Genomic DNA, 24604 nt, shown 5'->3' with positions numbered 1-24604 from the left:
TGCTGCAGTCTGAAGGTATTCAGCTGGTAGGAGATCAGCTGAGGGAGTACATGATTTAAGTTTATGAAGTAGAGTATAGATGAGGGATGTAGGAATCGGTTTTAAATGAAAGGTAGAAGGTATACCTGCTAGGGAGGATGAGAGGGTTGAGCTAACAGGTGTAGGGTGTTTGCTAGAGATTGGACAGTTTCAGCAAAAAAGGTATTAAAAGCATCAGCAATCTGTTTGGGAGTGTTAAGGGAGAGACCTGATGGGTTTGGTGTTTTGGAGTGGCCTTCTTGTTCTTCCTTCCCTCTGTCATTTAGTTTACAGATGAGCTACTGACATATCTCAAGCAGCTGTTTGACTTGGGTCATAGTTTTTCCATGGGGTACATGTTTCAGGCATCTTTGTACATCATCAGCTTGTGTGGAGCAGAAATGTTGTTCAGCACTGGCTGTTTAAGCAAGTCTATCTGCATCTTTATCTGCCTTTGAAAATCTGTTTTTGTCGTGGCACTTAAACTTCAAGACTAACTGCCTTGCCTATTTTTTGTGCATAGCAGCTGGTTCAATAACTCTGATTTTAGTCTCTTGCAAATTTTTTTTTTTCTGGGTAGCCATCATCTTTTTTTGATGAAGTCTGAATTGCATGCAGTTATTTGTAGAGAACCCTGTTCTGTTTTTTGTTAGATTGAGGTGTCCCATAGGATTTAACCCATTGTTTCTTCTGAAGCTATTTCTAAAATTCCTTAAGTCAGGCTGTTTTTTTGCATGGTTTCTGTCTAAGGACAAAAGCTTAGCAAGGTGCATGAACTGAGGTAGACAGATTAGTTGTTTGCGTCTTTCGCTCTGTATAAGTTGGAGCTTGCAGTGGGTCATGCTATCCATATGGATAACTTACTGCACTGTCTTTTGTCTTTTGTCTTTCTGGATAGTACCCACAATCCTCCTGCACATGGGCAGTCATCAGTAAATGCAATGTTTGGTATTGACTAGCATTTTCATGGTATTACATTGAGATGAAATGGCTAGGCTTAAAATGATGTCCGGGTCGATAGCCTAGTAATCTCCTATGATGTGACTGAACACTGTCCCTGCAAGATGCTACTGTAAAAGGACACTGCACCAGGAATGTTATTTCTTGGAAACAACAGAAAATAAGGAACTGTGCCAAGCTGAAGGCACCAAAATAGGAAATTTTAGTAGGCCAACTCAGCTGTTTGGAGGCATAGAGAAAAATAAAATTAACACATGCTGTCCAACCCAAAATTCAAAACAAAAGGAAAAAAATATATATATTTGTGCTCCCCTGCTACATATGTGTACTAACTCTGAGATCACACTACAGATGGAAAAAGGCAAACTTCTGCTCTATAATGTACTGTAATATCATACAACCAAATACCAGAAATTTTGATAACTGAATCTTTGAAGAATTTTATTGGTATTTCAAAGGCAAAGAACATTGTGATAGTTTGAGCCCTTGACAGATCCCAGCTATATCTGCATCCATGTGCGTTTACTTCTGTACTCTGCTGTTGCCCCACTAGTTTTTAGTTGTCCCGCCATGAGAATCATGCCCTTTTCCTTCCCCTGAGAGATGAGATCTGATTACGATTTTGCTCTTTATTTTATTTATCATTTGATTTTTTTTTTTAAACAAGAAACATCTTTATTAAATTGACTTCTGGTATAGACAATCATGCGTTTACTTAAATGAAAACAAACCATATTGATATATTTTCAGCTGCAAATGTTATACACCACCTATAATCTATCCAGTCATTGTCAGTTAAACATTGCACACCTCATTCATTTCCTGTCATCCCTTAAACCTCACCCCTCCTCCAAAACATTATTCTGCATGTATTCACACAATTCCCAGTTATTTCTATGGAATTTGCTCCAGCCCTTTTCTAAAGATCCCACTTCCAGTTGTTTTATCTCTGTTACTATATTCACTACTATTAATACAGTTGGTTTAGACTTTGATTTCCATCTTTTAGTTATTGCTTTTTTGGCAGCCATTAGAATTATCCTCGATAAAGCCTTATTATATCTAGGCAATCCCAATTCTGTATCATAGCTCAAAAAATAATTTCCTTGGGTACATCAATTTGTTCACCTAGTATTTCTGATACAGTAGTCTGCAGAGAATTTTTATAGTCTGCCAACTCATTACACTCCTAAAAATGTGTTCCCACTTGCATCTTTATTTCCCATTGCACTTTCAACATTTGCAATCTACCCGAGGAAAAATTCTTTGGAGTTTACTTGGGTTATACAAATATCTATGCAAACACTTCTAAGCAAAGATCCTAAATCTTCTAGACTTTGCATATTTGGGAGACATACGTATGTCCTCCCAGTATTTCTTTGTGAATTGCTTATCCAATCTCTCTTCCCAATCCTTTCTGTCCTCCTCTGATTGATTCTTGTAGTTATCATACAATATTTTATATACCCTGCTAATCATCCTTTTTTAACAGCAACTTCTGTTCTAGATTCTACTAAAAACTCTTACAAGTGCTGGTCTCTCACTTAGGATTCCCCTATTTCTTTCTCTTTGCCTGTACTGTGATATCAGTCCTTGATAGGGAAGGCAATCTCTAGCCTGTAGCCCAAGTAAATTATTGGTCTCTTCCCATTCTACTACCTTTCCATCTCTAATTATTTACTTTAATACTCTGAATCTTTTGACAGTTTTCGCCAATAAATCCCAGCCCCCTCTTGACCGTTCTCCTCCGTACCCCTATTTGCAGTAATCCTTTTGGGCAGAATTTCCTGTTTCCATTCCAGTGTTGGCTTAGTTGTTAGAATAGTTTCTGCTACTTTATGAATATAATATTCTGTATGGTTATTGTTATTCTCCTTAAGGATCTGCATCCAAAATCCCAGTCTGTCATTGTTTCTTCAGCTTCTCCCCTTTTTTATCATCATCTCTTTCGACTTTGAGTTACAGCTTTCTGTTTGTGCTCTAATAGGAGCCTTAACTGTGTAGCTCTGAAATATCCCTTCAAATCAGGTAAACCCAAAGCACCTTGTTCTATCCCACTTGACTCTTGTCCTCTTCCCCTCCTAGATAAAATCATTCAGCTCTTTATTAATTGCTATCCACAGTTTCTCCTCGGTTGATAAAAGTATATCTGACCTGTGAATGAAACTAAAGAGGCTAAAAACAGTTTCACCACTTGTATTTTGCTATCCTTATCCGTAAAACAGAACGTCCAGTTTCTTAATTTTTGTATTATCTTTTTTTTAGCCTCTTACTACATATCCTTAGCTGCTACAACACATTTATTTATTCTTTGTTGACTGGGTTACTCCCCCTAGGGTTTTAGGAGAGACTTTAGGTTTTGGTTATGGTGCAATGATAAGTGCTATGAGATGCAAGAAGCTGCATTCTCACTTTATCATCTCATCCAAAGGATGGCACACTGAGTGCAGCACTCCCTAATGCTATACTGCATATTAGCAATTTGGAAATTAATCCAGTTACCCGGATTTGGAAAAGAACCCAGAGTCTTCCTGACTTCTATCACCTGTTGAGCCACTGCCACTATCCATACATTCATGAAGTGTTTACTCCTTTTTGACCTAACATCTGCCCCCCCCAACAGCTGGTAGGAGTGTCCGATTATGCGGTGCCCAGCTCTGATGTCCAACATGTGCATGCTTGCTTCCAGACACTTGCAGTGAAAGGTACAGCACAATCAGCTTTGGCAGTACCAAGTACACAACCATGTGAATGTTGGCACTGCAGATAACTGGACCACCTCCTTCCCCATGGTGTATGTGAGCTGGCATTAGACAGTCACTCTCACCCCTCCTGGCTTCTCCACCACCACACTACATAATCAATCCCAGATCATCTGGGTCACAGTCGAGGAGTCATCCATTCATGCCACAAAACTAGCATTTATTAAACTTTTCCTTCCTGAGTTTTCTGTAGATTGTGTCATGATAAACAGTTCTTAGTTTAGAAACACTGCTGGAATCGTACTGTTTCCTCTTTTAGCCCTGTATTCCCAGTGCTGTGTTTGAGTTCTTTATACTAGTGTTCACAGAGATAGGAAAGGTAGCTGTTTTATGATGTGTTTAAGTTTAGGTGTTCCTTCCCACTCACATGCACGCTGAATGTGATGAGAGTTCTTGGCGCTGAAGAGCAGTGAACCAGTAAACTGAATGGCTTTATTAACTACTTAAGCTAATTTGTGTAGCATGTGAGCCTGTCTGCAAATTCTTGACATTTAAAATGTTTCCAGTTGCCATCAAATTTCTAAGCTATCAGGAACTGCGTGCTGCATTTAGCTAGTGATATTTGAAATGTTAAATTAATTCTGATTTAGATATTTGCATTTCTCTGCTTCTTTATTTTTAATCATCTGTACTTCACAAGTTAGAAGCTGGGGTTGGAGAAGGGAGGAAATACTGAGCGGAATGAAATTAAGAAATTCTTAAGATAATACTGATAAAGAAAATAGCTGTTTTCCTGCAGTATTTCTTCACTGTCTTTTGCTTTTCATTTTAGGACATTACAGCCAGAGAAGGGAATGAATTTGCAGACAGTGGGATTGATGGTGCTGCAACAGATGGCGATCTTCTGTGCCAGCATTCGAGTATTACCTCTTCTCCTTATTCTCCAACAACTACGAATTTCATTGGGAGTGACAGCGGTAGCAGTTCTGCTGGAGATGCAAGCCATCAAGGAATATATGAGAATTTCAGACGTGAGCTTGAAATGAGCACAAACAATGCAGAAAACTTGGAAGAAGCTGGATCGGCACTGAGTGATGAACAGAGCTGTAGCACGTGGAGCTCTCTTGGACACTCCGATATTCTGCTTTCCACAGCGCAGGGCACAGTTCGTAAAACAGGATCTTTGGCTGTGAAAAACATTTTGGTGCATAAGAAAAATAAAAAGGTTGAGTTGGCTACAAGGAGGAAATGGAAGCAGTACTGGGTTTCTTTAAAAGGTAAGTGCATTGCTGTCGTTTTCATGGTGGAGAATGTAGTAAGTGGTGTTCCCTTTTGATTACTAATAAAGAGAATAAACAGTAATCTGGGTGTGAAAGATGCTGACTTGTCTGGTGTGCTATTCTGTAAATTAATGGCAAAAAGTTGTATGCTAGATTATTAAGCGTGTGCGTGAGTCTAGGACTGTGTATTTTTATTTTTAGGATTGTTTGATTTAAAAGTTGGGGCCTACAGTTAACAGAAACTGAAAAGCTGTAGTAAAATACAGAACTGAAAGGTGCAGTATCCTTTTAGCACTAGGCCATCCCAGTTAGCTCAGTGGACAAGCTGTAAGGTTTATATCTGCATTAATGATCACGCAAGATTGAGTGAGTTCAGAGTAATGGGATTTGCAATGTCATTTAGAAGGTCCTTTCTGTTTCCGTTGAGTACTGGTGATTAAACTGGTGTCTGCCTGCTTATCTTGATTGGAATTCAGGGGCACAGACTATCTACCTATGTATATTTGCATTTTGATACCATATGAAAGAGGGCAGAAACTTGCATGTTGTAGTTATGTAATTACATGGGTAACCATTTGGTATTCCAGGACTTTAGTGGAAGTCCTAGAATAGTGACACTGAATGATTGAAATGTGGACATATGTACTAGGTCCAAAATTGCTGTTTTTTGTAATATTCACTTTTGTCTGAGATATGGTGATCTTGGTGTTGGTGTGTGTGTGTGTGTGTGTGTGCGTGTGTGTGTGTGTGTATATATATATATATATATATATATATATATATATATATATATATATAGATATATATACATACACACACACACACATATATATATATATATATATATATATATATATATATATATATATATATATATATATGTATATATGGGTCTAGGACTATTCACTGAAAGCACATTTCACTGAAACACATTTAACTGTGCACAATTCACTGAAAGCTCAATTCACTGAAAACACAATTCACTGAAACACATTTCACTGTAAGATATAGATGGCCTTTTCCCCACTGTAGTGCGTCCCTGGAGTTAGAATGTATAGTAAGGGGAGGTGTGGGGGGTATCGCCTATTTTAAATATTTTGAACTATACACATGGATACTTGCAATTTCAATAAATTACTCTTTTCTAAACTTAATATATATCCAGACTATGTGGGGGGCTACACCCCCCACACCCCCTTACTATATATTCTCTTATATCAACTGATTTTTGAGTCTGTGGATTAAAAGCAACGTTTTACTGTATTTTAAGTCTGTGTATTAAAAGCAGAAATTTTTTGAACTTTGTTTTCCTGACCTATGGTTTACTTTGAAATTTTACGTTGTTCCAGAGAGGTGCGTTTTTGGTCCTTACCCTAAAGTGCACAGACTCGCACACAGCACCCATTCCTCACTCATCCTTTACCCTAACCTTACACACACACCACTTAGCTGTTTCAACATTCCATACCATTGATATATCCACCGTTCAGCCATCGGTACTGTTGACATTAAGTCAAAATCCCTGTGTTTGTCGGGCAAAGGTAGGTCTGGTCAGACACAGAGAAACCATGTACATATATAGATGTATAGGGGAAACACAGCTTTTAGTCAAACTGTGTCTTAACATTTGATGAGTATTGAGTGGAACTCGTCAGTTCCCATCCTAATGAAATGTTGAACTGGGAGAATGAAGTATTTGCCACACTGCAGATACCATGTTAAAGGCTTAAAGACCATACTGGAATGGAAGAGTGGTGTATATGTAGGAGAATGATACTTAAACTGTGTGGATCCATGGTAAAGCTGGTGTCAGAGTTTCATTAAGGTGAGAGTCTGTAACCTTAATGAGTTGAAAGGGACAGTTCAGCTTATTTAGAAATTTTTGTACATTAACTACCTCCTTTTGTCTTGGTTATGGCTGGAAAGAAGCCCACAAAGGGACAGATCTGATTAACAAAAATATTAAGTCAGTTTTTTTCAGTGTTTCCTTAACATCCACTAGTTTGGACTGGAGCTGACTGCATATTACCTGCTTCAAGCAGCTTAAGTTATTATGATGGTGTAAATGCCGCATTAATATCAAGCTAAAGGAAGCCATTCAGAGAATCCCAAGCTGAATGCAGCAGTATATTCTTTCTCTTTTTTCTCCCCTGCCTCCCATGTTTATCTGCAGTGTGTGCTGTCATGGTAAAAATGAACACCTTGTTTTCCAGATGTCAAAGTTCAGGGAAATCTGCTGATCCTCCAGACATCAAGGTCCAACCCAACACTCTCTTACTAGGAGACTTCAACTACCCCTCCATCAACTGGGAAAACTACTCAAGCACCAATATACTGGCCCAACGCTTCCTGGAATTCATCAGTTCCAATGCCCTGGACTAGCTCTTTCTGACACCCACTAGAGTAAGCAACATCCTTGAACTGGTTATTACTAACATGGGCGACTGTTGCTCTACACCAATAGTCAGTCTCTCCTTGGTCAGATCCGACCATAAACTAATCACAATGGAAATCCAGTTCTCACCCACACCCCCTGCAAAGGTAACCACCTTGAAAAACTTCTCCAAAGCTGACTTTGGACTCTCAAAACAGAGGTGGCTAACTTAACGGCACCCATGCCAATGGAAAATAGCTGCATGATTTCCAAATGATACACCAGTGCAAGTGTACTAACATGTACATAAATGCATGGAACTAGCCATACCCAACAGAACCAAGGCACTCTCTTCCAAAAAAGGAAGCCAATCTGGTGGTCCCCTGCCATTAATAAACTCTAAAAAAGAAGGAAGAAACTATTGCAGAAAAAGGTGAAGTCCCAAGACTGAAAAAACTCCCTTATTAGCCTCAACAAAAAGTTGAGATCCCTCATCAAATCCTCTAAAGCCAGCTATAAAGGCAAAATTGCAGCAGACACTAAAAACAATCACAAAGCCTTCTATGTTACATCAAGAACCTCCACAGCAATACCCACATTTGCTCTGAGTTACTGCACAATGACCCCTCCTATACTGAGCCAACAGATATTGCCAACATACTGGCCGACAGATTCACTGCCAACTTTACCCCTCTCTCCCCCTAAAGGACCAGTCATAATACTGGAAGAATGCCAGGCACCCAGCATTACTGCAGTGCAGGTTAAAGATGCATTGTCCAAGGCCAAGAATACATCTTTCATGGGACCGGATAATATCCCTGACTGTGTTCTACATGAACTACAGAGTGAACTGGCACCACATAGGTTCATAGGTATGTACTAGGCTAATAGCCCTGGAGCCTTTACAAGCCTAGCCCATAGGATTACCTTGGTATCGTGCCACCCGGCCTTAGTTCCCAGTGCCTCTGTTGAGTAGAGCCCACTGGAGTGATCCCCGGGATGAATTGTCTTATTTCCTATCCACTCATCAAGATTTCTCTTGAAGAGGGCAAGTGAGGTGCTCTGTTTGACATGTATGGGAAATCTGTTCCATAGCATGGGCAATCTCTGGGTTATGAAGCTGTCCCTCCAGCATGTTCTGTTGATTGTGGTAACAAGATTGAGGTCTCTGGAGTGTGTGGTGCACAGGAATTGGGATTTCTTTAGATGTAGCATTTCTAACCGAGCTGGGTCGGACATGGTTTTGTAAGTGAAGCAGAGATCGCCTCTAAGTAGGTGATATGAAACAGAGAATAGTTGGAGTTTTTTTTAGTCTGTCCATAGAGGACAAGTGTTTAAGGCCTAGGATCCTTTTTGTGAGGTACTTTTGCGGCCTCTCCAGTTGTTGCAGATGTCTAATGAGGTATATACCAAATGGGGCATTGTACTCGATGATTGGCCTAATGAGGGAAGAGTAGAGGGAGACAACTACCTCTTTCTTCCTGGATGCAAAACCCTTAGTAATGAGATGTGCCATGTAGAAGGACTTTCTGTCTACAGTGGCAATGTGTGGTGGTCAAAAGAGACTTATATATGCTTTTAAGGTGAGTAGAATATGACCTCATGTAAGCATTAAACAATGTCTTTGCCTTGTAGTTTATTTACATGGGTATTCCACCATAAGAGTTTGTTTTTAAATGTCACATTATATTTGGTGCATCTGGGGACTCCCTTGTAAATACAGCTATTTAACCTTAAAATCAGAGGCATATGTGGTGGCTTAATAATTGGGGTCTTTGTGGGGGGTGGGGTTACAGTAGAATTTATTTAGGTCATAAAGTAGTTGCAGAAGACTTGCTTTTGTGCAAGAAGGGACCATGTTTGTGAAGGCAAAGTCAAAGAAGTTTAGAATTCTGGTAGGATGCTTAACTACTTGTGTAAGGGAGTTGGCATTTACAGTGGCAGTGAAGCACTAGGCATGCCAGCCCCTGGTGTGGTGGCATGGGTCAGCCAGTTTACTGATGGCTATGTGAAGTCCTTCAATGTAAAAGTATTGGGATCAATGAGGAATTTCACTATGCTATTAAGGCAGCTGTTGTGGCGAGTAAACAATCTAATGATCTGGAGCTAGCTAAGAAATGGAATTTGTCTTGCTTATGGTGAGTTGGACTCTTAAGTGTTCCAGCTGAGGATCACAAAGAATCAGTTGAGGTGAATGGTACCCCTGACAAATACTGATACCCTCCGGCAGTTGCTGTTAGGTCTGAAGGCATGACCGGCACTAAACCAGGAATAGAAATATAGTGCCTTCACTGATGAGAAATCTTATTTCTTTAACTAGACATTTATGACTGCTTTTGATAAGATTCCTGGCACTGTGTACAACCACATCAGTAAATTCTGAATTAGGCTTTACTAGGTTGGAATATACAGCAAATTAATGCCTTCTTCCAAGCTGTGACACATACCAGTTCCCCTAGAATGATATCTACTACATAGCCAGTTGTTAAAGCCAGTTATGTTATCCTTGAATTTCAACGTCATTCTGAGTGCTGGCAAAGGGCCATTCAAGTCCAGTGTCTTTACTGTCTTGGACATATGAATAGCAAGGTCAGTCTTATCCTTCTGCATATCCCTGTTTAAGTACCTAAGGTCACTCATCCCTGCATAATCCACTGCCAAGTCATGGAGGAAGGAGGGATCTTAGTGCCCTCATTATGTCCTGGATCCTGGCTCTAGAAAGACAAGTGTCACCCTGTTCTTTTCCAGGCTGGTAAGACCCTGACAGTACAGTTACATAGTAAGGCATTACAGTGTGGGTCGATGCAGTCTCCATGAGCCTTAAGGGATTAGGTCCTGCACCCTTGTAACTCATAGAGGTATGTGCAATGGCAGTGAGCATATGGGGTGCGGGTGGAGGTGTTCCTGTATGAACTAATAGCCAATATTTCATATTCTGGAGAGCTTAGTCATTGTTCTCTTGACATTGTCATCATAACCTCATGTAGTGCAGTTTCTCTGTGCTGTAGTTGTGTGCAGGCATTGTTCTTACCAAATATATTTTTTCAGGTGAGAGACTAGTCTCCAAGTTCAATAAATATTTACACCTGTCATATTGAGTCATTGTCAGGTAACAGTAAAGAGTTCTAGTGAGCTTGAGTAATTGTTGTACTGCATTAAAATACCTAGTACTGTCAGGCCAGCTATAGAAGGGGGCAAAGAGCTGATAGAGATTCTGTATTGGCCAGTGCAATCAAAGGGATGTGAGAAAGCAAGATAGCTTAGTAACCTACAGTTGGATAAATGATAGATGTGTATAATGGAGTTGACCAGTGGTGATAATATAGGATGGGGCTAAAGTGTACAACAGTATGAGATGTGATTCTGGATACTTTGGCCATAATAAGTATTGGTAATGGTACTTATAAACGCAAAAAAAAAAAAACAGCGGCAGCATGCAACTATAATCAAGTGATTAGTAGCAAATGATAAATTTCAGTCTGATAGTTTAATGCAGTAATTTCATGTACAGAAATTGAAAGTAGTCCTTTCAGTATCTAAAACAATGGAGAGGTCAATGCCTGCAGCAATGCACAGCAGCTATGAGCAGAGGGTGACCAAGGGTATTCAGCGGATGAAATGCAGGGTAAATGTGGTATCACCTGACTAGTAACAGCAGGAAGCAACAGGCAGTTTAACCCAGTGGCTCCTAGTGCAGTAACTACATGTATCCTAACCGAGTAGTTCCAAGTGCATTATATTTCTGTGGCTGAAGGATAATGGATGGTTATGTCTAAAATCATTTACTGAATTGCCTGTCAGCATCTGCCTGTGCATATCTCATGTATTAATTAGGGGCATTTCGTTTTAACTACTTACTAACAGGTGTAGGAGCTTTACCCACTTTCACCTTCATCGCCCTACTATTTTCTTCTTCGAATGCATAGTCCTCATAGACTCGTGTTCGTCTACCTTTCATCCCATGAAGTTATTAACACCTTGCTTTAAAATCCAGTCCTGTTTATACTTGCAGCTCATTGCTTTTTCTGTATACCTTATAAGTTTACTATTTTCTAACTTTTTCCATTGGTATCAGCCACAGGTACTAGAGTGTGGCCATAGCAGTACTTGGTAAGCCAGAAGGCTACTGTGGGTATCACAGCACCAGCATGCTCTGACTAGTAAGTATTCTGCCTTGACGCTTGGCAGCCTGAATAACGTTTATCTTCTGCATTAAGACTGGCTTGCTTCACTGTAATCCTTCCTCCACCCTGGATTGGCTAGCATCTACCACTTATTCTATCCCTCCCAGCAGAATGTTCCAGTGCCCAGGCCATCAGTCAACTCATGCTGGCTGAGGCACAGACAAGGCTTTATCTCAGCACCAAAGAGCTGAAAGCTGTCTGGATTTTAAGTGCATAATCTTCAGAGTCTTCAGACATCATTGTGACACACTCTTCACGTATAGGCAGGTACAATGACCTCATACAACATATGACAACATTTTCCTCATTCCCTAACAAACGCATCATCAGTGCTCAATATTTGTCATCCATTGTCAAGTGTGGCAGTGTAATCTGTAATTCAAGAATGAGGCTTGAACTGTGCGTCATACAATTTTTGCAGTTTCTTTTTTGTACACTTGTATGCCTGAGCATGTGTACTGGCTCATGAGGGTTGCACTTCTTACACAATGTGTATGAGTTATGGTGTGTGTGTGTGTGTGTGTGTGTGTGTGTGTGTGTGTGTGTGTGTGTGTGTGTGTGTGTGTGTGTGTGTGTGTGTGCGCACACTTGCATGTGTGAGTGAGAGAGCAGTTTGATTGTATCATACAAGGTGTGCTCCTGTTAGTTCATGTATCGGAGGAACAAACTACAGTTTCACTGCAGCAGTATTTCATATAACTTATTTCTGCAAAAGAATATTTCCATATTTAGTTCTTGCATATCTTTATCAAAGCTGGCATTTAGTATAAGTGGCTTGTGTGAAATATTTTCCTTCTGTTGACTGGATTAGTTCCACTAGTCCAAGCAGCGGAGACCCATGATGGTGTTCATACTGACTAGTGGAAGTTTTAAGGTGTTGCACCTGCAGGTTAATGGCAGGATAGCTGTGCATAGGATGCTTCAGTTTGAGATCCTTGTAGCGTACCTGGAAAGCTTTATTTCAGTGTTACTTTTATTACCTTCTACTGCTAAGTGTTTTCTGATGCAGCCTGATATGACCCACAGGTTATAGTTCAGAAAATTTCAAGTGTGATATCCTTGTGCTTTGTTCATTAAAATTACTGCAGTTTTTAACTCTACAGAAGTCTATAACTCTGAAGTTAAAGCCTTATATGTAATTTTTAAGAGATAAAGTTATATAGTATTGTATAGGGAAAAGGCTGTTGTTGTTCCATTGACATTTTGTAACCCATATGTAATGTTTTCAGTCCCATGCTGAAAGTGGGGAGGAGTGATATTTAATTACATTCTGGTCTGTAAAATATTTTCACCTTTCTCATTCCCCTTAAATTGTGTAATTATTCACTTGAATTGATATGTTTTGTTTTTGTACAACTGTGGGCCAGATTCAATAAAGCCTACACTAAGTGTACACTGTTCTGAGTGAACAGACAACACAGACATAACACACACCTTCTTCGTCCTAATTTTAGTTTTCCTGCTGATATTCTTGCAGCTTTAAATATTCACAGGGATTCATAAAGGTTACCACAAAGTGTAGACTACATGGAATCTTTCTGAGTGACTATAAAGCACAAAATTGTGATAAGAATTGTATTGAATATATCGTGCACACTTAGTGTAGGCTTTATTGAGTCTGGCCCTGTGTTTATTTTGCTAATGTAACCCTGTGCAGTGGATGGAATTATTTAATTGCATTGATGTTGCTAACAGCTGTGTTCTGTTTGCTGATGTAACCCTGTCCAGCAAATGTATTTATTTCATTTCTGTGATGTTGGTAACATTGTTACATTATAAACATGGTCATTCTGACAGAGTAAGTAGCAGAGGCGCTGTTTAATTAACACACTAGCCTCAGTCAAACAGTGTTAACACTTTACTGTCAGCTGTGCTATCCTGCTGCAGCTTACAAGAATCCTAAATGTCCATCGTGGTTCTGAAATGTTTGCTTTGACAGCTCCTGCTGTGTCCTGTGTACCACCCACAAGTAGCATGTCACTACAAAATGTAAATCTGTGATTTCCTGTGGTACCTTTACAACAGTTCAGAAAACAGTGATGCAGTCCATACTGTATCTTACAGTTTTTCTCTCTCTTATCTCTCAGCAGGTTACTACATTTTACCACTCCTTTCTGTATATTAGCATACATACCTATTCAAGCTTTTACCTCTGCTGAATACTGGAAGCATTTTGTGCAGTAGCAGGGGAAAAATGTTCTTATAAACAAGTCCTTGTTAGCTACAGGATATCAGCATTACGTTTGTACCTCAGAGACATGTTTATACGCTGTTCCTGCCTCCCACTTGTTTAAATAGTACTGACATCAATAGAATAGTAACTGTTGTCTAGATTATAATACAGTTCTCAGGCAGACAATGAAGACAGATCACAGATGTTGCCAGTCAATGCTCTATACTTGTTCTAGTACATTTTTTTGCCATTTCTGTAGCGTATGCATGCCTCCGGGTGCTCCGGTTTCCTCCCACATCCCAAAGACATGCTGCAGGTGGATTGGACACCGTAAAACTCTACTGCCATTCAGAAGAAGAAGAAGATGCATGTACACAAACTATGTCAGGGGTGGAATTGTTAAGGTAATAAACAACTTTTATGTTTGTAAACAACTTCTGCTGAACACAATGCATCCGTTTTGCCACTGGATATTTGGCATACCTCTCAAACTCTTAGAGAAAGAAATATGGACAAAGCCAAAAATAATGGGAGGGGGGGCAATGGCCGAAAAATAGGGACACTTTGTAAATGTTGCTCATTGTGCTATCTTAGAAAGTTGATAGAATAACATGCTTTGCATTAACATGAATTTTCTAAATGATATGAAGTCTGGACAATTTTCTAAATGATATTTCCTGATTTCATCAGCTTCAGCCCTTTCTTATAGACTCCTCAAACACATTTAGAAAAACCACAAAAATATAAAAAAAAACCAAAAAAATAGAAAATCTGACAGTTGAGAGGTGTGAAAGAGGTATGAGAGCAGCATTTGGTGAGATGCTGTGGGTGAGATGTGGATATGGGGTTGAGTAGGCTGTGAGGAGGCTGTGTCTACAGAATGGAATACTTATCTAAACATCTAGCATAAGTAACAAAAATGATTTTTTGTTTTTTTGTAGCTGGTGGCCTGATGTGGTAGAGATATCATTACTGTTCTTGTTTCTTAATGGAGACCACGCTTTAACTATACTAGGAAAATGGCAAATAACATTTTTTTATTTTGGGTTTTTTAAATGTAGGGAAATGGGAAGGGCCACAAACGTGTCTTATTGATGCTGAAGAGAAAGAAACTCTGATAACGTAACAATTAGACAAGTTTTGAATTGCATGTGATGGAGATCTGAAAGCTGCTATTTATTTTTTGTGAAATCGTCAAACCTACCATTTTGTGAAGATTCCTTGATGCACATATTTTGTGGTGATGATGACCAAGGCTGTGCTGGTCTATTCCTCTTGTCAGCCATCCCTACAAAACAGTGATCACAACATTAGTAAATGTCTAGTCCACTCTTCTCACACTTGTGTGGCAAATACAAGACTATGTAGCACCGTGATCGGTGTCAGTGGCAGACTAGATTGCACACGCACCTTTGGTACTGAAATACCAGAAGCCTGTGGGTACTATTCCCACTCTGGGTGATTGCCTGCTGACACTTCACTGCAGTATTTGGAGAGTGCTGCACTCCTGAGGGTGTGATCCTTTGGATGTGACATTAAACTGCGATTGGTTGCCATCTACTTGAGTTGGTGATAGCTCAGGATGGTGTAAAAGATCTCATGGCACAGGAACATTTTATTTATTTATTTTATTTTATTTTACATTTGTTGTTTATGTCCATTTTCCTTTCAGTGATGGCCATTTTCAAAAAAACTCAGAGGGGAAAAAAATTTTTCAAAATACAAATAATACATAGTACAAGTGTGATATGCAATTGAAATAAATGCAATGATGGAAGACATATTCACATATATATAATTAACTAAATAAGCTAAAAAAAAAAAAAGAAAAAAAAAAAGGCCTGGGGAAAACAATTTAAAAAATACAAACAATTACAAATATAATGTGTTATATAATAATTATATAGTATAGTTCTACTAACTAGAAAAAACTAGAAAAAAAAAGAGATTAGAGAGAAGGTTAGTTTTTTTTAATACAAAGCAATACAAAGGAAAGGTCAGAAATGTTAAAAAAAGTAAAAGTAATAAAGGGAAAGATATTGGATATTTTAAGAGTGAGAGTTAGAGAGGAGGATGGAGTGGTTATGGTTAAGGAAGGTTATGGTGATAGAGTAAACAGCTTACTTAGTTGAGGTCTGGTACAAAGCAAGCCAGAATTATTAAAGATGTCTTAATAGTTGTTTCTTAAAAGTGGAATATTTTACCTTGAGTTAGAGAAAAAGGCAGTTGCCCATGAATTATTACTTTTGGTAATATAAACAAGTAGTTTATCAGAGGGAAGTAGTTGTTTCAGTCTGGCAATTATTGTTATGATATGATGTAAGTTTCTTAAGGTTACTTTTAGTTAGATTAGTGTAAATGGGGGAGGCATACAGAGCACGGGTCTCCCCTGAAGAAAGGCCACTAGCCTAGTGGGACAAATCTGGTCATCAAAAGATGAAAAAGTAGACAGATAAAAATGAAACACACAAGAACCACCAGAAAAGACTGCAGAATTATGCATAGTACTGTGTGACACAGTATTATATGTACAAGATATGCAGGCTGCCTGTTTAAAATAAGAAGTTGACAAAAAGAGAAGGACAGCTGCAAACAGTTTGCACAAACAGAGAAGAGCAGAATACAGATTTACAGTTTCTTACAAATGACAGCAGAAAGAAAGTCATGGTTTTCCAAGTTTTCTAGATTGGTCATTTAGCTGACTAAAATGACAGGTTTGTTTGCCAAGCCCTTCATAGCTTTCCTGTCATTGCAGAGGGCACTCCTTTACGGGCTTTTGAGAATTGACCGACAGCTTGTGCTTTTCCTTTGCTGGGCAAGTAAGTTCCCTTTTGGGGAAAAACTTCCACATTAAAAAAAATTTGTTTTATTCTACTTTCTTATTTAGGAAAGCTATTTTTTAAGTTGGGAGTTTGTATTTTAATGGACCATCACGTGCGTAAATGGGCATCCCTTTGTTGAAGGTTGTACGTCGAGCTGGCACCTCGGCGTTTCGTAAAAATCTACTACCAATCATTAGCGGACCGGAGTTCCGCTGTGGCAACCCCTTACTGGGAAAAAGCCAAAAGACAAACAACAACAACTAGAATTAACTGTACTTTTAAGTAGGAGCGTACTTTTTTCCTGTCAGTTTAAAAGTCATTTTAAGTAATTGAAATCCATTTTTTTCTGTGGAGAATTTGTTTGTTTTACTTTTGGGGCTGGTTAAGTATTTTAAAGTGTTTTTACTGTGTTTTGTGTGGAAAAAGTAACTTTTAAAAACTTAAAACTTTTTACTGCCTTTTGCTGCTTGTTTCCTCTGGGTATTCTCACATTGACTATGGAACAAATTACTGGTCTCAGTCAGTCCTTCTTCCATCCCTAAAAAGAAAAAGTTAAGCAAACAGCCTTTGTCACAATAACAGGCTAGCAGATTGCCTCAGCTGCATGTGGGTGACTCTGCTTTAGCCATAGCATGTTCCTCAGACCACTCATCTATTACCCTACAGCTACTATGAACCAGGGGTTATCCACTTCCTCTGCAGCTGTTGGGGGGGTTCCCTCAGTGGGTAAGGGTGAGCTACTGTTGTCAGTCCTGGGAGAGGGAACAGAGAAGGCATCCCTGTTTGGTTAGAATGTTGTGCCCATTCCTAGGGAAGCTACAGCTGCCATTAATAACTCTGTTGCCCTCATTTTATTTGTCATAAGGAAACAGAAAGCTAACCATGTACCACAAAATTCAGTTAGCGCAGTTCACTAGGTCTGGCTTAGGTTTTAATTCAGGCTATTGATCTATCTTATAAGGTGTTTTCTGGTAAAGGAAGGAGGGAAGCTTCTTTTCCTGAAGAGACTCAAGATTCTGAATCTGTACAGGAAGATGAAAGGACAGATGCAGGGTTTTCTCCTCAGTTTTCTGATTCAGAGACTCAGCTCAGGTTCTGAGTCTTCCTGTGGGGTTTCTCTTTGAGACTATTTCCAGAATGTGCCTGTGTTTTAAGTGGGAGAGCACTGGGGTTTCTCAGTCCCTTAGAAAACACTGTAAGCTGTTACAGAAGGAATTTCTAGAACTTTCGCCCATTCCTGCAGTTCTGTCAGCTTTGGAGGATCCTGCCATCTCCTAAAAATGCAGATAGAATGTATAAAGTTCCTAAATCTTTAAGCCTTTATATAGCCTTCTCAAACCTGGCTGACCCAGTAGCTGTAGCTTTAGTTAGTCATATTTCTGCTAAGCACTTAGTTCCAATCGTACTCTTTCTGACAAGAATGTGAAGACTGTTAACAACTTTGGGGGGAAAAGTGTATGCTTCTGCAACTTTGATTTTTCAGAAATTTGAATTGTTAGGCTTATTTCTTAATTTGTTCTTACCTAATTGTGAACATGTAAGGAATGATTTGTCTGCAGTTTCCTCTTGTGAGGAAACATTTGTTTTACATAATGTAGTTTCTTCCATTTTACCAGTCATCACAACTCATTGTTTACAGTGTGTGTGTATGACTCATTTGATACTTTTTTCTATGGGTATGGCCATTGGTACTGTTTTGAGGAGGTTTGCCTGGCTGCATTCTCAGAATTTTAGTATTCTAATTTCTAGTACTAATTTCCTCTTCTACCTCTTCCCTTCCTCTATCTCCAACCACTCTTAATTCTTACAGTCTCAAAACAACCTACCTGTCTAGGCTGTCTCCTATACTCAACCTCCCCTACTAGACATTCTTAATTTCCTTTCTTGTTTCCAAACTCCTATACAACTAGATCCTACCCACTTTAAATAAGCATCTACCTAACTATTAACCCATTTTGCTCTAAGCAGCTTAAATAATATTGTAACTAGTCACATTTTTCTTCTGCTAAGTGTTAAAACCTTGTTTGTAACAGCTCACATACTTGTCTGCCAATTGTTAATACTCTGTATAATTGAATTGCCTGAGGAGCTTTTTTTTCTCTCCAGGTCTCTGCTTGGAAGATCCTATAGCTGATTGTTACTACTATGTTACTAAAATCTAATACATTGTTTTCTAGTCCTGAGGAGCTTTTCTTCCCGGGTCTCTGCTGAAAATGAGCCAAAAGCTCAGCCAGGCTAACCGGGTTAACAAATGTAAAACAAAATAAATAAAATAAAATTTCTCAGATGATGTGAAAAATGAGATTTTAACTTCTCGTTTGGATAGAAATTTAGTTTCTGGTTCCTCTGCTGCAGAGGTTATCAAAAAGTGTGATGAAAGGGGTAAGTTGATACAGGGAATCCCAAAGATTTTTCAGACCTCCTTTTCCATAAATCGTCTCTGGTCCACTTCAGCTTGTTATAGACAATGTCACAATTGTCGTCTTACAAGATTATGCCTTCTTACAGCCTTAGCTAGTGCATTAAATGTCCAGGATTATCCCCCCATACTGTCAACTTTTTTTGTTCAACAAATATGGACAAAAACAAAAATAATGGAAACGTCGCTTAAAAAGTACAAGTTTTTTCATCAACATGCATTTTTTTTTCCTAGCAGCTGGAAGCTCCTGTAATCAGAGAAGTACCTCAAGACTCTCCCTTGCGTGTATCTTGTACTGATACCGCCAAACCAATTTAGAAGTGTGTCTGAATAGCTTTAAGATAATTGAACCAGCAGGTTAAGCTCTGAGCTTAACTTAGATCTTAAAAGATTTTTTTTTCAAAATGCTGCAAAAGATTCTCCTGTACAATCAAAAAACCACCCCCAAAAATGACACAGTGACTCTTGGTTCTTCTTCTTCAAATGAGATTCTCCTTTATTGTGCGATCTTTTCAGAAATTAGGTGAACGTACTTGTTACAAAGTGTAACAAGTGCATTCACCTAACTTCTGAAAAGATCACACAATAAGGGAGAGTCTAATTTGAAGAAGAACCAAGAGTCACTGTGTCATTTTTTTTGATTGTACAGGAAAATCTTTTGCAGCATTTTGAAAAATAAAATTCTCGTAAGATCTATGTTAAGCTCGGAGCTCAACCTGCTGGTTCGATTACCTTAAAGCTATTTGGATATGCATCTAAATCAACATGCATATTCAGAAATTTAGAACTCTAATGTTCAGCAGTATTGATTGACTGTAATCCTCTATGATGTACCAGAAAGCCACACATTTTATATGAGGCAAAGCCAGGGACATTCTGCAGAATCATGGGCAGGTGGAGGTGTGCTAGTCCCTACTGGTTTACCCTGGAATGGTCCTACAAGAGCCAGTGATCAAACCTCTCAGAGGAAGAAATCTGGACAAAGACATTAATAAAAGTGGGATAAAGGCCCAAAAGTAGGGACAATTTTTAAATATCGTTCTTACAAACCTAGAAATGTGATAGAGGTAACAGGTTTTGCATTAGCATGAATTTTCTGAAGGGCATGACGTCTGAAACTCAAATGTCAGTCACTATTTTTCTAACTTCATTCTCTAATCATTTGTCACTAATTTGCCAGAAAACCACAATTTTGTGAGGAACAGACCAAAAATCTGGATGTTCTGCGAAAATCTGTACAGTTGATAGGTATGCCAGTGATTTTCCCTCTACCTGAGATTGGGGGGGGGGGGGCATTTCCAACTCAGTCTTACCCATTTTGGCTAACTCTTCAGGTGCTGAGTTTGCTAACGGATCCCTAATTTTGTGTCATAGTGTCATGGCCTCAGAATCGGCAGCAGTGGTACCTGCTAACTCTTGAGACATTTCTGTCATAATATTTTGAATCAAGCTAAAAGTGAGTTGCAAAATGAAATGCTATTCAGGGCCATTTGTGAAGTGTATTTAATATATTTATTTGATACATTTTAATTAGCATAGTTGCATAAGCATACTATGCTCTAGTAAGTCTGTCTTAATATGTTTAAATGGAGACTCTTTGCCTCCCCTGTTCCCACAGTGGGGATACGACATAGATGCCACTTGTCCACCCCAGTTTACATAAGTTAACATCAGTTATGATAAACAGAGAAAAGTGGTATTCTGCATTGTTCTGTCCTCCGGAGAGCAGACAGATAAATGAAATTGGATACTAGAGTAAGCCTGGATAGTTTGGAATCCATGTAAAATCAAATCACTGTGCAGAGGGATTTTAGCACTTGACTGTGGGCCATCTGTCATTATAACTGTGTGACCGTGCTCTGTCTCACCAGTTAATAATTGTAGAGCCAAGTGCAGCTTTAAGGAAGAACAGCACGCTTCACTTTATGACCATCTGGTACTACTGCACTAAGCACTGCCACTAGACTAGTAAAAATAATCTATTCGAGCAAATAATTTCCTGGATACTGTTACTGATCCTTGTGTGTTTTGCATTTGTGCAGGTAAACTCTTGCTCTGTAAGGCAGGAATGCCTCATAATGGTTGCTGGGAACCTCTAAATAATGATTGTAAAATATCCTAAAAAGAATTGCTTCCTAGTTTTACAGTATATACCCTAATGAAAGGGCACCAAGGTAGGTACAGCGAATAAAAGCCTTTCCACACTACCTTTCCTATGATTAAATGTTTCTGCGCAGGTGAAAATCTGCCATATGTATTGGCCTGAACCTTGCTTTACTTTTCATATGTATTGGACTGAACTTTGCTTTACTTTTCACAAGAGGTTTTGGAAATGTTAGTGTTACATATCTTTGTTATGGAGCAGTGTAATCCACCATTAGCTGACTTAAATTAGTGGAAGCAGAATTAAATTGCTACATGACAGACTCTACAGCAGATTTTGTTGTACTACAGAACTTGCAGAAGGTAACTATATAAACCACCACCCCAGGTTTATATAGCTGATGATGAGTTAAATCTGTAGAGGAACTGACTAAGGACTGAACAAAAGGAACTGTTTACTAGTCAGCATCACCGTTCTAGAGGGGATGATAATGGATAGTTAATAATATAATACAAATACACCTCTGTAGACCACTTGTACAAGATCCCAGAAGCAGTATTGCCTGCAGATTGTGTCTTTTACCAAGGCACAATATCAGCATGGTAAGTTTCTGCTACAGTGGGCAGTCAAAAATTCTTATTAACACACCAGTAAATGACAACCATAAAAGTTTAACAGTCTGGGTCTTAGTGCTCCTCACTTTGTCCATACCGTCTCAGCTTGTAACATGCAGATGATCATAGTAATGCTACTACAGTTCATTCCTCCCAGTCACATCACAGCAAACTGGAACATCTCGCAAGGCAGCAAGTAATGTAATCAGATTCAAACCAGCTTCCTTAACAGCAGGTACACAGCTTACGACAAGTGATCCCTATAACAGACCACATGTACCATGCCAGTAGTACCAAACCATTCAGCTACTGGATCCTGCATAGGTATGTTGTATTTGTTGGAGATAATTGGGTGTAACTGCCTACATATCTGTTATGGCTAGTATATTGGTGTGTTTCAAAAATTAGCTGTACGTTTGAATTTATGCATGCTGATTTGCAACTAATATACATAGGACGATGTTTTATTTTATTTATCCTTTGTTGACCAGGTTAGTCCCACTAAACTAATGATCTCCTTCAGGGGAGAACCAAGATTGTATTTATACTACTAGGGGGATTTTGGCCATAGCATGGTGGAACTTTTTCTACTCTTGTTGATAGATGTCTTGGGATATTTTACATCCGGCTGAGCTACCACTAATTCAGGCAGATGGGAACTTGGTTTAATGTCCCTTCTGAAGATGGGACCCTCAGAAGTGCAGTATCCTTTAATGCTGTGCTGTAGTGTCAACAATATGAAAATTACTCTGGTCACCTGGACTGGGAATAGAACCCAATCTTCCAGCATGGAAAAGCAAGCATACTACATGTTGAGCCACTGACACTCTGACATTAGTCATTTTATTTTTGCAAGCAACATTTAATTTATAAAATATTATAATCATTTACTTGTATCATCACAACTAATAGCAGTCAGTGACACTAAGGTGAGGCTAGGTTTTCTGGAAATTACTTTGTATTACTATGCATTTTGCTTGTTTTTTCTCAGGTCCATTAGGGGTTTTGTGTTAAAGGCACATCCATCTGTTTCTAATGTAGTCTTATGTCACTATGAGAAATGGAATTGGGTTATAACAATGAATATAATGCTCTCATTGCTGAGATACCAGCTAGAAAACTAACTCACCAATGGCTTCCTTATGCACCCTCCCCCCACACCGGGGCATATATAGTCTTCTGTATGTTCAAATGCGGATACATTTTCAGAAGTTTGCCACTATGCTTTTTGTCCCTGCCCCCACCCTACTGCAAATTTAAGAAACCTCCTACGATTAGGTACCCAGCTGAGAACAGAATCTTACTGGAGAATCAAGAGCTGTGAGGCAGCAATGCTAACTGCAAGTATTTTGAGTGATGACAACAAGGATGGGCTTTTATGTGGGTCATTTTTTTCCATGAACCAGAAAGAGTGAGTGGGGCTTTCAGATGCAGAATCTTCCAGGGGATGAACTTCAGAAGCTGTCAGTGTAATTTATTTTTAAATAAAACATGATGTTTCAAGTATTCCGTGTTTTGAAATTGCAGTAAATATCAAAGACAGATTTTCAAGAACCACACAGTTGTTTGAAAAGCACAGCAGCACTTTTTACATAGAAACTCTGGCATAGGGAAGTAGACGAATGACACTGCTTCATGAACTGAAACAGAGAACACAAAACCAGACAGAGAGAGGGCACTGGTAGGGATGGTAATGTACAGGAAAAATGATAAGAAAAGAATAAGGTAGTGGTCTGACAGCCACAAAATTCACCATATATAGACTTTGTTGTTATAGGTGTCACAGAGGGGTATCGCAGGCATCACTGGGGGGCATTACTGAAAGACTACTGAATGGGTGAGACTGGAGCTTAGGTAATTCCTGCTGGTACAAGAGAAAGAGACTTTATCATCTGTTTTCTTGGGCTTCTGGTGTAGTGTGCTGGTACATTATATGGCAGGTAGGTGAACATTACACTTGTGAAGCAAACAAGTCTAGCCATGGGATTCCCCAGGCTTCTGTTGTATAAAAGACATCAAGCCAAATGTGTATTCACGCAACTTCTGTTTTTTTCTTATTCTGACAGGTGATATTTTGTAACTAAAGTCCACAAAACCTACACTTCATTTTCATGGTTGGGTGGGTGTTAGACTGGGTGAGCTAAGGGGATACAAAATTGGCATGATGCTCTAGGTGACAGGCTGCCTTGCTGTAGTTCTAGGTTTATATGCTTGTGCGAGTAAAAACAATTGTAAAGAAAGTGTCAGTAGTTAAGTACACTTTACTGAATTAAAAAAAAAAAACAACAAAGCAATTGCCTTGTCATTTCTTCTCCCAGAACTGTTCTGTGGAAGTTCAATATTCGCATATTTCCTTTCCCTTTGATTTTGAAAAGTTAGACTAAAAAGCAAGGGAGTATGACTGTGTAAGAAAATAAGCAATATACACAGACTTTAAAAATAGACTAATCCTGACTCTTCTCTCGTTTGCCTTCACACCTCTCTATGACAGACTCAGTCTAGGTCTTTGTGATTTGTTACCCTGGCACAAACCTAGAACTACAGCAAGGGAGCCTGTCGTCTAGAGCATCATGCCCATTTTGTATTAACACATTTATTAGAGCCCAAAGCAGTTAGGATACTATATCTAGTACATACACACAGAGGAAGATACTTGTATCACTGTTGCAGTCATCACATTTGGGTTATCTCTGCCAGGATAGCCCTCAGCCGGCTCGAATACCAGAGGCTTAGTATTTCTGCGTTGGTTGCTGTCACTTGAGGACTGACGTCAGATTGTCAATAGTATAAAGTAAGGCAGCCGATGCCATTACATCAGTCTTTCTTACCGTGGAGCCCGAAGCTGAAGCAGTTCGCACGAGTGCTGGTCGGCTGCTACTTGAGTTTTCATCTCCGAATTGAAGTTGAAGTCTTCTAAAGCTAAGTACTCCGTTGGGGATACTTTTTTCTTGGAC

The 24604-nt window shown here is 39.1% G+C and overlaps 1 protein-coding gene across 4 annotated transcripts in view; it reads left to right on the top strand.

The window, feature by feature from the left end:
- Positions 1-24604, top strand: part of TIAM1 (TIAM Rac1 associated GEF 1) — a 2502716-nt gene that overhangs the window by 579196 nt on the left and 1898916 nt on the right. For all 4 annotated transcript variants that reach the window (XM_044071404.1, XM_044071407.1, XM_044071408.1 and 1 more), the window contains one exon: positions 4513-4957. In XM_044071404.1, the coding sequence (XP_043927339.1) occupies positions 4513-4957 (445 nt within the window). The remainder of the gene's footprint in view (positions 1-4512; positions 4958-24604) is intronic.

This window comes from Protopterus annectens, chromosome 5.part0 (genome assembly GCF_019279795.1).
Source record: "Protopterus annectens isolate FY-2018-M chromosome 5.part0, PAN1.0, whole genome shotgun sequence".
NCBI classification, from domain to species: Eukaryota; Metazoa; Chordata; order Ceratodontiformes; family Protopteridae; genus Protopterus; species Protopterus annectens.
Note: the sequence above shows the minus strand (reverse complement) of the source record. Positions and strands in the feature narration are given on the sequence as shown.